At 39.2% G+C, this 15655-nt stretch overlaps 1 protein-coding gene across 1 annotated transcript in view; it reads left to right on the top strand.

Moving 5' to 3' along the window:
* Window positions 1-15655, top strand: part of LOC136885784 (coiled-coil domain-containing protein 39) — a 137938-nt gene that overhangs the window by 38472 nt on the left and 83811 nt on the right. The window contains exons 8-10 of the mRNA XM_067158520.2: window positions 2709-2924; window positions 7006-7170; window positions 11698-11952. Of these exons, the coding sequence (XP_067014621.2) occupies window positions 2709-2924; window positions 7006-7170; window positions 11698-11952 (636 nt within the window). The remainder of the gene's footprint in view (window positions 1-2708; window positions 2925-7005; window positions 7171-11697; window positions 11953-15655) is intronic.

The raw sequence follows: 15655 nt of genomic DNA, 5'->3' as shown, positions 1-15655 counted from the left end.
TTTCTCGCCATCCAGTTGGATGTTAAACTGAAGGGCTTGCCTGCTGACTGGCATCACTACTGTTTTTGAGAGGCTGATTTTTAGGCCAAACTGATGAAACTGCTCGTTCCAAGAGTTTAACTTCTCTTGAACTACTTCTCCTATTCTTCCCCAAATCACCACACTGTCGGTGAAGATTAATGGATTGAAGTCCTCATTAGATTCATTTTTCACTCTTTTCATTACTTCATCCATCACCATAACGAACAGGAGAGGTGACACAGTGCTGCCCTGTTGCACTCCTTTATTTATAGTGAACTAGTCAGAATAACCAACAGGTTACCTAGGAGAATAATGGGCTCGCCCATGGAGGGTGAGAGAAGTAGAGGGAGATCAAGGCGATGATAGTTTAACTAGATTGTAATTGTAAGAGGTGTACAGCTAAATAAGGCCACAGAGTACTTTGTTAGTTTACAGAGGCTTGCAGATTAAATGCTGAAAGGCATGTCTGTCTGTTAGGTCATCAGCCCAGAGGCTGGCTGGATCCTCATATAACACCACCAAAGGCTATGCAGCTATAGGAAAACCACAAAAACCAATGGTAGAGCCCAAATGAGGCGTCCTAGGCAAGATGAGGAGTGAGGTAGTTTGCCATTGCTTTCCTCACTGGACCAGACAGAGCTATTGTAGTATGACTGACCCTATGAGCAACGCCTTTCATAACACTCAGATGCACTAGTCGTGCTCTGAATGTCATTACTCAGCACCACCCATACCCCAGCAGCTTCCATATTGTCACAGCCATGGATGAGACTGGGACTTCGGTGGAAGCTACACTTTACTCTGGCCTGTGCCAAGAGATGGATGCAAAAGTACTGCATCCATCAAGAAATGACAGCAGGCAGACTGAAAGGCATAACAGTCTTTAATGAAGACAGTTACATGTATGTATGTATGTATGTATGTATGTATGTATGTATGTATGTATGTATGTATGTATGTATGTATGTATGTATGTATGTATGTATGTATGTATGTATGTATGTATGTATGTATGTATGTATGTATGTATGTATGTATGTATGTATGTATGTATGTATGTATGTATGTATGTATGTATGTATGTATGTATGTATGTATGTATGTATGTATGTATGTATGTATGTATGTATGTATGTATGTATGTATGTATGTATGTATGTATGTATGTATGTATGTATGTATGTATGTATGTATGTATGTATGTATGTATGTATGTATGTATGTATGTATGTATGTATGTATGTATGTATGTATGTATGTATGTATGTATGTATGTATGTATGTATGTATGTATGTATGTATGTATGTATGTATGTATGTATGTATGTATGTATGTATGTATGTATGTATGTATGTATGTATGTATGTATGTATGTATGTATGTATGTATGTATGTATGTATGTATGTATGTATGTATGTATGTATGTATGTATGTATGTATGTATGTATGTATGTATGTATGTATGTATGTATGTATGTATGTATGTATGTATGTATGTATGTATGTATGTATGTATGTATGTATGTACGTATGTACGTACGAGGGTGGATCACATATAAACGGGATTTTATTTTTTATTTAAATTCATTTGTTGAAAAACCCAAGACAGTTACAATTTATTTTTCCACATAGTTTCCTGCTTTGGAAATGCATTTGTCCCAGCATATGGGCAGCTTTTTGATGCCCTCATCGTAAAAAGAGCAGGGTCCTGTCACCAGCCAGTTGCACACGAAGTCTTCCACACTCTCGTCATCTTCAAATCGTTGCCGTCCTAGAGCTTCTTTAAGCGGTCTGAACAAATGGAAATCACAGGGTGATAAGTCCGGGCTGTAAGGAGGATGATTAAACCTTCCTGTAAGCCTCTGACAGACCTCCAAACATCTCAACTTCAGATTTTTGGTCAAAAGGCGAGGGACCCATCTGAAACACACTTTACGGAACTGTAGGTCGTTTGTGATCATTGCTTGACTGCTCCCATAACTGATTCCAACTTGTTCTGCAATTTCTGATACTGTCGCCCATCGATAGTCATCAATAACGTCTTTAATCGCACAAATGTTTTCATCTGTAATGCTGGTCCAAGGACGGCAATCGTGTTGCCGATTTCCCACACGTTCTCGTCCTTCCTTGAACTTTTTATGCCAGGCAAACACACGTGTCCATGACAATGTTTGATCACCGAACTGTGCAGTCAATCTCTAGCAAATTTCTGCCGCTGTAACTCTTTCACGAGCAAGAAAGTTTCTAATTATGCGCTGCGCAGTGGAGGGGTGCACCTGTTGCTCCAACATCATGAGCGTTACTGACGAAATGGCAGGAAATATCTAACAGATATCTAACAGCATGCTCTCCCCACTCCTAACGGACCCACCTAAGCATAGCAGAAGCGCAGGGCCAGTCCTACCAACTGTTGATGTTCAGGAACAAAAATCCTGTTTATATTTGATCGACCTATGTATGTATGTATGTATGTATGTATGTATGTATGTATGTATGTATGTATGTATGTATGTATGTATGTATGTATGTATGTATGTATGTAACATGTACGTACGTACCTCGGTCTCTCAGCTTTAAGCATATTTACAGTAAATGCTGAAACAAGCGTGCCAGAGTTAGATAGTGTAAAATTCAGCAGAGGAGGCAAACACTGCATGTTGCTTAATAAACTGATTGATGTTTCAGGCTGAGGAGCATCTGATGCAAATACTGTTGCGTGACCTTGAAAAAGTGCAACACCTGAGCTTCCGAGCTCAACAAGAAATGTTTGATCTCAACAAGAAGGAGGAACTACAGGAAGTGGATCTTAAATCAATGAAATTGTCCTCGGCAAGACTCGAGAAACAGGCACAGCATCTTGAAGATGAGATTCAGCGCCAAAAGGAAATCATGTACATGTTGGTAAGAATTTTATTATTTGTTTGTTTGTTTGTTTGTTTGTTTGTTTGTTTGTTTGTTTGTTTGTCCAACCCTTGTCCTGTTTCTCTACAGAGTCAGGTATGAGGTGAGATGAATCTGTTATGGCGTTTTTTTAATGACCGGATGGCCTTCATGATGTCAACCTCATTAGAGGAGTTAATGAGATGAAATGAATGACATGATATATCATAGTAGGAAGGGAGAAGGTGAAACCCTGTGCTGGCACACAGCCTACTGTCGAATAGCATCAAGAGGTCTACTCAAGGCTTAATGTCCCCATCCAACGGACGAATCACCATCAACAGCGTCATGTGCCTTCACTCCATATGAACACTGTGGAGAGGTTTGGAATTGAATCCAGGCTCTTGGTACACAATCTAGTGATTAGAAATTTTATACCACCACCTCTCCTACCTTGCCAGCGAACATTCCGATAGTGAACATTTTATCGACAACGGGACTTGAACTGAGTAATCATGGTGTCAGACTTCAATGCTTTAGCAATCATTTCCATCAGTCGGGCTGCTGGTAAGAAGTTTATTGCATGCACTAAATTCAATCTCTGAATTGCCCTTCATTTTACTAATGCCTTGTAAGAATAGAAATAACTTCAGGGGATAATTTTCAAGGTCACATTTCCATCTTAGAATAACCTCAAAATAATTATATTCATTCTGATTTTACATAGTTCAGGACAGTTACCATAATCTCAATTAACCCTTTCCACTTGAATTAATGTCTGCTGCTGCCTTCCATGTACTTGTATTTATTTCCAGCTTGCTTCAGCGTTGAACAGTTTCACGACCTAAATCATGTGAATATACAATTATATATAGTAGCTTGTGACAGTTCCTGACAGCAATGTGGACGAAAGTGATGGACAATTCAGTTACCAATATAAAAATATAAAAAAAAAGGGAAACAGGAACGCAGTGGAAAGCGTGTGTATAACTAGTTGAACACTAGGCCACTCAGAGGATGCAAGTGGATAGTACAAGAACATAAAGGAAAGGAGAAAAAAGGAAAAGCATGCTAATAAATCTAGAAAGTAATCCATGAACTTACCATTGATATGAATAAAATTGAAAGAGTAAAGGAATTTAAATACTTAGGTGAATGGATCACTGAAAATGGCAATGAAAATAAATCAGTAGCTTCAAGAATTCAGAAAATGGAAATTGCTTTTCTACACACAAATGATGTTTATAACAAAGAATGCATGTCCTGGAACACTAAAATTCGTTATTACTTAATAGTGATAAAACCTGAAGCTCTTTATGCTTCTAAAATGCTCAGTTTACATCATAGAAAAAGGAACAATTAGATATTAAAGAAAAGAAAATCATAAGAAAAATCTTAGGACCCAGAATTAAAAGTGAAATACATTACACCAAACCCAACTCAGAAATATCTAAACTTACAGATACAATGAGTCTGCGACAAATTCAATTTTTAAGCCATTTGGAAAGAGTGAATAACAACAAACTTACTTATCAAATGCACATTTTTTTTGCAAATCAAACGTACGAGATCAAAATAGCATATGCAAGTAGAGAAATACCTTACTGAATTAGGATCACCAAATCTGCAGGATAGGAATATAATTAGGAAAATTATTCACACAAGGGGATTTGAGGAAGATGAGAAGAAACCAACACAACATACTTGGTGGAAGAACAGAAATCCCAATAATTGACGAAAATGAAGAACTATTGGGCAAGGCGGAAAGCTCACCAACAAATATTTTTCCGTGTGGTCCTAAGGGACCCATTCACGCAGAAGAAGGAAATAATATTTACTATTATTAGCTTATAGCACTACACACATATTACATAAGTACATTGAACATACTCATAAATTGATAGATTCAAAAACAAAAGAGATTTCACAAAATAATGTGCAGGCTCTGTATGGCCTGCACTGAAGCTGTCATAAATTCTTCCACAAGTCTGGAGAATGCTTTCTTTTCACAGTCAGTGACAACGTGATGGATTATCTGCTCCACCTCACCACAATCGCAGCTAGGGGAATAAGTGAAGCACATCTTCCATGGCCGGTTCGAACCCTGTTGATACAAATCCAAGTTTTCTGTGGCAGACCAAAACCAGAAGGGGGATAAAGACTACCACTCTGAGAAACTTTGCTACACCATTCATTTACAGCACTGAAGTTGCTTGTAAAGAGCTCTCGAGACGTTGAAATCCACCAGCTGTATCATCGTGGTTAAGAAGAGACTGGTTCATTGTAATTTTTAAATTTTCTTGGCACAAGTTGTTCATTCATACTTTTTGGTTACTGGTACTTAAAAACTGCAAAGGAAAAACATTTTACAAGTGGACTTCAATATATAATGCAACACATTTTATTTCATGGCCAGTTTCGGTTTAAAAATTTTGAATATTGTTTGGGACATGTTTGAATATTCCTGCTTCATTAATTTCCAATACGTGGCAGCGCTATAATTAGCCTTTTTTTTTTTTTTTTTTTAGAAGTTTCTTTACGTCACATTGACACAGATAGGTCTTATGGTGACAATTAACTGGCCTTCAAAATGGCATCTCTAACAGAGGTGTGTACCAAACAGAGAGCAGTTATTGGGTTTCTTTTGGCAGAAAACCAGGGCATCACAGATATTCATAGGCGCTTGCAGAATGTCTACGGAGACCTGGCAGTGGACAAAAGCTCGGTGAGTCGTTGGGCGAGGAGTATTTCATCATCACAGCAAGGTCGAGCAAACCTGTCTGATCTGGACTGTTCTTCCTCATCTACCCTACAGCCTGGATCTCGCGCCTTCTCACTTCCATCTGTTTGGCCCAATGAAGGATGCACTCCGCAGAAAGCAATACGTGGATGATGGGGAAGTTATCAATGCAGCACGACGTTGGCTCCGACATCGAGCAGTCCAGTGGTACCATGCAGACATATAGGCCCTCACATTACAGTGGCATAAGGCTGTAGCATTGAGCAGAGATAATGTTGAAAAATAGAGTATTGTAGCAAAAGGATGGTGTATCTGAATCCTCAATAAAACCAACCTGCTTTTAGAAAAAAAAAAAAGTGTTGCATTACACAGAGGTGCCAACTATTACAGATTTTCGGTACTGTAATTATTACGGATTTCACCTCACGATTACGGAATTACGGTCAAAGGAGAAATTATTACAGAAAAGCTGACATTATCATGTAAAAATAATTTTCTATGGAAAAAGAGAAAAGAAGGAAAAATGTTCAATCCTTTCGAGCCTTTCTCCTAAATCGTCCCCGTTTCAAAGCTTGTGAGTTGGCAATGATACTTATTCGATCGTGTCTTCCTTTTGCTACCCATAAGCGTTGTAAAATTCATTGTGAATTAAAGAGCTCAGGCGCTGCTCTTCTCCACTATAAATCATTCAGTAATGTTGTATTTGATGTGTTAAGTGTACCTGACATTTGACAGAAAGATTGAGAAAGAAGTGAGGCCTACATTAAGCACATCTGCACTGGAATCGCTTGTGGTTCAGAAGACGAAAATGTTATCAGTCACAGTGGGAAGGATGCTTCAAGAAAAACTACATCGAAAAACAACTGCTGCGTGAGAAACAAGCTACAATGAAAGAGCAACATTTAAAGTAAATTTCATGTAATATTCCTTGCAGTGTAGCCTATGGAGTTCTACCTGTTTTATCAAAGAACTTACTGGTTGTGTGCAAATTTTATTGTGTAATATGATATACTTTCGAATAGATTGCTAGAGGTAAGGGCAAAAGGTGTGTCATTATCGAGATGGAAGGAGCATGCTTTGGACTTGACTCAAAATATTTCTTGGGGGCGGGGGATGATTACTGATAATCCACTTCAAAGACTGGCACCTCTGCATAATATATTTAAGTCCCTGATAGAAAAATGACATATCAAATGCCGTATTAAGCATGTTAAGAGGAAGGTAGTTTCAGTGGTGACTTCGTAAAGTTATTTTGTTTTTCTAATATGTAAAATCCATTCTTATATGTTTTCTGATTGTTGCACTTGATAATTTGCATTGAATTCAGTAGAGGCTAATTAGTTGTAACGTTGCTTTTAACAGGATTTTGAAACCCAGAGGCTTGAATCGCGGATCGCTCACATGAGCGGCGACCGTGGTATCGAGGCACGAGAGGAGAACGAGAAGAAGCTGGTAGAACTGGAGCAGATCTTGAAGGAGAAGACAGCTACATGTAATCTACTAACAGCGCAAGTCCAACGCTTGGAGGTACAGAATTCTCTTTAGTCTTTCACAGTATCTGTTAACTTTTGTATGAGACTTGCAGGCTTGTTGCCAGCTGCAACTCAGAGGCTTTCTACCAGCTTCCCTGGGACCATGTAGTACAGATGGAAGAAATAATCACTAGCAGCGGTTTCTCACCGGTGGTCACTCCAGTGTGTCTATTGTCCATTAAGTGGCGAAACAGTGATCAAGCAGTGATTGACTCACTGCACCATGAAATAATTCACTGTCACTACCCATTGTTATATCTTGATATGATTGATGTGGGTTCTTGAATAGTATATTGATTCAAGTTAATTTTTATGGTAGTAGCATGACAGATAGAATATGTAGTGTTATCACTCCGTTCTCTAAGCATTATCATTGGTGGCCCTGCCAGAGTGTGGCGCTGCAGTCGCTTCATGTCAGCAACATTTCATGCACCAGGTAGCCAACGAGGGTAAGGTAGCATGTGTGAAATTACGGTCATAATTTTAACGCATATGGGAGGGAATTTGTTTGTTTGTTCATTTTAATATTTTCAAAGGTGTCTGCCTCTGTGGTGTAGTGGTTAGCTGCCATCCCCAGAAGCCTGGGTTCCATTTCAGACTCTGCCATGAAATTTGAAGAGTGTTACGAGGACTGGAACGGGGTCTACTCAGCCTCGGGAGGTCATCTGAGTAGAGGGAGTTCGATTCCCTCCTCAGCCATCCTCGAACTAGTTTTCCATGGTTTCCCACTTCTCCTCCAGGCAAAATGCTGGGATAGTACCTAACTTAAGGCCACGACCACTTCCTTCTCTATTTCTTGCTCATTGCTTCCAATCTCCCCATCCCCCAACAAGGTCCCTGTTCAGCATAGCAGGTGAGGGCGCCTGGGCAAAGTACTGATTCTCCTCCCCGGTTGTATCCCCCCGATCCAAAGTCTCACGCTCCAGGACGCTGCTCTTGAGGCGGGAGAGGTGGTATCCCTCACTGAGTCTCAGGGAGGGTAAATGGATTTTTAAAATAATTTTCAGAGGTCTGTATTAGTATCTGTGCAGTGCCTTGTGTGCATAAACAACTAGTTTTCTGTTGTTTTGAGTAAATGCTGTACTCTTCGTAAAGTAGGTGAGAGTTATTCTGCAGAAAAACCACCAATTGTTGGCCAAAAGCAAAATCAGTGTTTCTTGGAAGATTTTATAAGAAAGCTGGACTGTTTCTTAGCAAATGGTGAAAATATGGAACTTCCTTGTATGAAGTGGAAATTAAAACCTCAAATTTTTCCAGATTTACTGAAATACCTATCTGCTGAGGTAAAATTGTGAAAGGCACCCGGTAGGAAAAGGAATGAGATAGAATAGCACAAGAAACAAGAATCACGATGTGAGTGAAGCATTGGTGGCAACAATAATTGGTGTTCAAGTTCAAGGTCAGCCTAGTTGAATCACACAATATGGCTCCACCTTGTTCAGTACCAATCAGATTCGTAAAACCTTTAACTTATTATTATTATTATTAACATTTACAAAGTACAACTTTTTTGGTACATGTTTCGTCCTTCTTTATAGAACTTCTTCAGCCATTACACTTGATAAAATCTATTGATACACAAATAAGAATTAAAAGAAACATCAGCCTGTGCACATAAAAATTTAATGTACTATTTGTACATTACACTAAAAAACTAATGTTCACGTAGAAAAGTGTTCACTTAAAATACAGAGACATTCTTTTATCTGTTCAGTCGCCAGCACTGTGAGCTTGTCTCCCGTGATGCACTTCTTGGCGCCACAAGTTCCTCCCCTCTTTTGCAGTCTGCTGAGAGCTTTATCAGCGTAAGGTTCAGTTTAATCGAGTGTTCATGTGTTCAGTGTGTTGTTCCAATGCCATTTTCATTACGTGAGCATGTGTATATACATAATACCTTCATAAAGTACAGGAAACCTTGTGCAAAAACACTCTATGACGCATTGCCGGGCGAGTGCTGGCCGCATTAAGGCAAAATGTTTGGCGGAAGACGGGCTCGCAGCACAGCAACTAGGTGAGTGACAATCACCTGCATAGATTAAAGAATCTCCCTGTAGTCTTCTTAGACTAAACTGTCCAAAATAAAATACTGACTAGATAAGGAGATTTCAGTATTTATTAAATTGTTGTATTGGAATAGACATAATCTTGCTGAGCTCTATGTGAAAAGCCCACCATATTTAGAGAAAACTAAGAAAAAGCTTCAATCCATTGTTAAAAAGTAGCAAAATACTACCAACGTGGAATAACGTAAACATTTAATTGAACAAGGGGGAACCAGAATCATTTCCTTCTGAGGTTAGTGTATGATATCAGTGTCAATACAGAACAGTGAGTGTGAGATTTGTAAACTGCAGCCTAGTGCCAGTCTATTTCTCATACCAATACCAAAGGGATAATAATTATTGTCTCTCAAAAGGAGACTAAAGAACATACATTTTAATGCAAACTAAATGTAGTCGACCTTCAGCTAAAGCTAGGATTAATTTCCTACAGAGACAGATTAAGAACACAGAATTTCAATTTAAAAGTTGTCAGTTTCTTAGTAAGAAGCAGAAAATTATTATAGATACTATATTTAGGAAATGCCAAGTAAAATCTCCCAGTGTTATGACGTACAGTAGTGACTTTCTTTTAGAGAATTTATTACTTAGAATAAAATCACCTAAAGGAAATAGGCACTGTCTGTGGCATAATCTGTTACCTCTTCCCTCACAAAGCTCTTTGAGGAAACTCTGCAAAAGAGTTTAACGTCCCTATGGCCGATAAGGGTGTTAAGCACAGCCGAGCAAGGGAGGTTTGTGAGGAGGATAAATTAAACGGTGAACTTGAGTTCCTAACCAGAACATTCCTGAGCAAGTGGCTACTCAAGGAAACAGATTGACAAAGTGCTACATCCTAAACCAAAAGACAGATTTTCATTTGAGTTTGGCCTTGACAGATATGATTGGCAATATTCTCAGTAGGCACAATATCAAGACCAGAATTTGGAAATGTCAAAACCTGGGAGCTCTGCACAGTTTCATATGCAATCCATTTGTCCACATGTTTTCAACACATTTCCATTGCCTCAGTAATGTGTATTACCACCTCTAGCTGGAGTTACAACTGTGATTCGATCAGGCATGCTTAGGATGTAATTTCGAATGTTCTCTTGTTGTATGAGTACCCGTTCTGCCTGGAGCGCAGCCCGATGTTGAACCAGTGTGTCAGGGGTACGACTCCTAGCACGTCTCCCAAGCATATCCCAGACATGCTCTATCCGGTTTAAGTTGGGTCTATGAGCAGACCACATCATGCGCTCAATTCCGACTCTATTGAAGTGCGATACGGACCATGAAGCTGATTTTATGTAATCCATCCAGGTACTCACGTACACAAATGACAACATGTGGGCGAGCAGTGTCATGCTTCAGGATAAAGTTCTTGCCAGTGACAGGTGCAAAAGGATACCACGTGATCCACTAAAATCTCCTCGATGGACACAAGCTCCATACGCGCATCGGTGGTAATCCTAGCCCAGACCATCACAGAACCTCCACTGAACGGTGTCCTTGCAGATAAAGTAGAGGGTGAATAACATTCCCCATACGTTCTCCATACTCTCTCCCTTTCATCTGGTGCCCTCAAACAGAATCTGGATTCATCCATGAACAGCATTGAGCTCCATTGCTCTGTAGTCCAGTTTTGATGGGCGTCGGCGAATTTCCTCTAAGAAACATGGTGCTCACATGTAAGCAAAAGCATATCATGGACTTTAAATCCGTTTCATACAACCTCCTCCTTACTGGTCTTTCGCTGATGTTCGTGCCCCGTACATGCTGCAAACGATTTCTGGCCTCCACAGCTGTTGTGTGCCTATCATGAAGAAGTTGCATTATGAGAAAGCTATCATCACGCTCAGTTGCTTCTCCTTTGACTAGAACCAGGCCTCCTGGTGTAGCTATTGTCCTCTCTGTGCCTTTTAACACTTTTGTACACGTTAGAACAAGGCGTACCTATAACGTCTACTACATGGCCTATGGTGCACCTCTCCTCCACGAATGCCTCAGTCCTTGCTGCGTTTCAGGAGAAAGAGCCATTATCACCTGACTTAGAGGCAAGACCAACTGTTGTAGACAAGCAGAAATGACCACAAAAATACGCAGCATGAGAATTCACAGTAATAAACTTCAAGGTTATTCTTATCAAGTGGAGAGGGCCATACGAACAATCTGAATTGCTTTAAACCAGTATTGTATGTGTAGCTAGCTGCCACAGTTCCATATCTCCAATATGAACATGAATGAACCATTCTTCATGATGTTGTGATATCCATTTCTTCTTCATCATCATCATCATCATTTGGGCAGAAAGAGTTGTGGGGAGCTGCATAAGCACGGCAATACTGCTACTGAAAGAGAACTGTAACCTTGTTCTGGACTGACTGTAATCACTGTCAAAACTTGCCTGAATAGATGAAATCGACTGTATCATCCTTTATTCTTTTATCTAACTGTAAACTAAATCTTTATTTCATTCGCAGGATACAATGCGCAAGCTGTCTACTGCTCTGGATGCAGACTCTGCAGAACTCAAACGCCTCGAGTCACGACGGCAGGATCAGATGCTACTGGTTGACGGTGGACAGAAGCAACTGGAGAACAGCAGACGAATCAATCTTGAGCGTCAGGTGGAAGAGAATGTGCTAAAACTGAGGGTGAAACAGCTAGAGCAAGCCATGACAAAAGAGGGGGATCATGTGTACACTTTGGAGAAACAACGCTTGGAACTGGAGGCAGTAAGTAACATTTATCATCACTGCTTGTTTAGAAGTAAAGCACCTTTAAGGAAATAAAAAATTTGCATGCATATAACACATTCAGATAACATTTTGGCACTGGCTTAAGGTGTTTGGTGAGGTAAATCTCAAACTTCAAAATTCAATATGTGGTTAGTGTCTTAGGTTTAGAAGAATCGACTTTACATTCCTGTTAACCTTTAGAAAGCCATTTCCTGCAATTTTAAAGTCAAAATCTTCCAAATTGTAAATTATACGTCACTTTAAATAGGGATGTACAAAATGCTACTAATCAGCCTAGCATTCTTGGCATGTTCTCAGCATGAGAGCTTGGCACTAAATGGGTTAAAGATAGAGATACTGAACTAGTGCATAAAATTTTCTGTGTTTATTCACTTAAATTGCTGCATTGTGGAGGGATTACCACATTTTATCTGTAATTTTAATCTTAAATTGTTTTTACTGCGATTTTGTTTTCAAAGTGTTCAGAAAATATTTTAAAAATATATATTTTGAACCTTAATGGTATTGTAATCATGTACATACTATCCTCAGCATTTCCTGCAATTTTAAAGTCAGAATATTCCAAATTGTAAATTAGATGTCACTTTAAATAGGGATTTACAAAATGCTACTAATCAGCCTAGCATTCTTGGCACATTCTCAGCATGAGAGCCAGGCACCTAAAGAGTTAAAGACATATGATCGTTTGGACAGCACGCCTAATTATCTGCATTTAGCACAATTATAAACAGCAGATTTGCAGTATTATTTATTTACATATTTTACGCCCACATTGGAGCACTTAAATCAATACATTTGAGTTAATTTCTTCTTTTTCTTCTCCCAGAACTTTCTCGTCCTCTCCGACCTGGAAGCCCTTTTTGTGTCCGATATAGTATATTGTTTCCGTTCGACTGTATATTATATACATATATTACATTTTGTTTCCATAGACTAAAGAATGTAATTTCTGATTTTATCACTACACGGCTCATTTGTTCATTTATTTACGCACATTGGATTTCTGAATTTCATGTGTTTCTTTGCCCATGTTACAATTGGCAGTTACATAACAATAATTATATACTGAACTACCGTGTAGATACTTTTAAAATTTTCTATGTTTATTCACTTAAATTAGGGGCTGCCTGGCCGTGGCGGTAAAGGCGTGCTCGGTTCGCCCGGAAGGACGTGGGTTCAAATCCTCGTCAGGAAGTCGTAAAATTTAAGAAACGAGATATCCACTTCCGGAGGTGCATATGGCCCTGAGGTTCACTCAGCCTACATCAAAAATGAGTACTAGGTTTAGGGGCAAAGGCGGCTGGGCATAGAGCTAACACCTCTACCCCATCATGTGCCGAGGTTATGAATGGTGGAAGCCTTTACCTTCCACCCCTTCAAGGGCCTTCATGGCCTGTACGGAGATGACTTTGCTTTGCTTTGCTTATTCACTTAAATTGCAGCATTGTAGAGGGATTACCACATTTTATCTGTAATTTTAATTTTGAATTATTTTTATTGCTATTATTGAAATTTGATTTTGTTTTCAAAGTGTTCAGAAAATATTTTAAAAATTATATTTTGAACCTTAATGGTATTGTTATCATGTACATATTATCCTAGACATTTCCTGCAATTTTAAAGTCAAAATATTCCAAATTGTAAATTATACATCACTTTAAATAGGGATTTACAAAATGCTACTAATCAGCCTAGCATTCTTGGCACATTCTCAGCACGAGAGCCTGGCATTAAAAGTGTTAAAGAGGCGGAGTTTAGTTTTCCTGGAGATGTTCCTATTCTTCCACACAGGGTAGAGGGGTTAGGGCTGGACAAACGCACCATTTGCCTTCCAGATATGGCTTCAAACATCTTCCTCTGCTCCCCCATCAGTTGTAACTATACTTCCAAGGTAGAGGAAGGACTCAACTCACCCAGTTTCCTTTCCATTGACAGTCAAGCTGGTCATAACATCAGAATTAATCCTCTCACGGCTGGATACTGGGGAACGAAGTTCATAGAGGAAGATTACCAGTTGTACTTTTTCTTAAAACAAAAATCAATACCACCATCATCACTACCACCAGAATTAATCCTAATCTCTTTGGTCTTGTTTGTGTTGATCATGAGACCTTATGCAACCAACCCAGTGTGTCCTCTATGTCTCGGTACCTCTGTGCCATAAGACAAAGTCAAGATCTTCAAGCCTGTCTCACATCCCCCATTGAACACCCCTCTTCCATCCTCCCATTACCTTCTTCATCACGCTATTCAGGACCAACAGGAACAGAGTGGGAGAAAGAACACACCCCTAGGTCTGATTTCAGTACTTCCACTGGAATGTTATCCAGATCTGGTGCCTTCCCATTTTTTATTTGGAGCTAATACCTTAACACTCATATGTCATATGGTTTGCCATAATGGAATATATATATATGGAACGGCATACCACACCAGAAAACATGTTACTCAGGAAATGGCCGGGAGTGAACGTGTTAATATACAGTATGGCTGCCACCTTGGTTTAGAACATTGGTGTGCTGCAGACTATAATCAAATACACCATAGACAGTACTGGACATTCCTGTATTGTTCCGTACTAAACTGAGAGACATCTTGACAGTGGCGCACCTGGTGGCCTGACCTTTAACATTAGGCGGTAAGACTGAAACTACAAAAGTTGCATGTCAAAACTGATAGAAATAATGAAACTCAATAAAGATTTCATTTTATCTGAATCCTTGACTGAATGGTCAGCATTGAGGCCTTAGGTTCAGAAGGTCCCGGATTCAATTCCCGGCTGGATCGGGGATTTTAATCGTGTCTAATTGATTCTTCTGGCTCAGGTACTGGGTGTTTGTGTTTGTTCCAACATGTTTCTCTTCATATTCAGACAACACACTACACTTCCAACCACCACAGAAACATGCAATAGTGATTACTAGACCTCAGATTTTTAGGTGCTTAAATGTTATTTTAGCTGCCTAAAGTAGATTCTCAAATAGATTCAAAAATATTTTTAGACAGCTTCAATTTTACATATTTTAATAGGCATCAATTAAAATAGCATGTTTATTTAGCTAAATTGATAATAACTCATTAGGGGAAAATATAAAACAAATTTCGCTCACCTCTTTGCTGCAAACATCACAGAATATAATTTTACCATCCAATGTGAAACCTGACGCTTTCTGCATAATTCATAGTGTATAGTGTACTACTACATTCAATTTCAAGGCCGTCCCGCTAGGTGCACTGGCAATCAATGTCTTGCGATACCTCGCAAAGTGGCACGTATTCTCTATAGTGTATTTGCTATAATGTAAGTTTACACTTGTTTTGTATATGTAATTTATATGTAATTTACACAACTCCGTTTTTTTATGTAGACTACACAATCTTTGATGGATTCATTTAAAGAGTGATTCCATAATGTACGAGGCATGATTTTTAAGTAAGTACCGTTTTGTTATTCTGCCGATGCAGCGCTGTGGTTGGCATTCTGAGCATGCGCGCTGTGTACCTGTATCTATTGGCAAGGCTGAGATGCCATTACGGCAATAGTCGCCCTTGTGTACGTTTGTTAGCAAGCATTTGAAATTGCCTCGCCGATCGAGAGTCCCGCCAACTGTGAAGTCCGGTCTGTTATTCGTTTTCTGAGTGCAAAATGTTTGAAAGCTATCGATATTTATCGTGAGAT

The sequence above is a fragment of the Anabrus simplex genome, chromosome 14 (genome assembly GCF_040414725.1).
Source record: "Anabrus simplex isolate iqAnaSimp1 chromosome 14, ASM4041472v1, whole genome shotgun sequence".
In the NCBI taxonomy this organism is placed as follows: Eukaryota; Metazoa; Arthropoda; class Insecta; order Orthoptera; family Tettigoniidae; genus Anabrus; species Anabrus simplex.
Note: the sequence above shows the minus strand (reverse complement) of the source record. Positions and strands in the feature narration are given on the sequence as shown.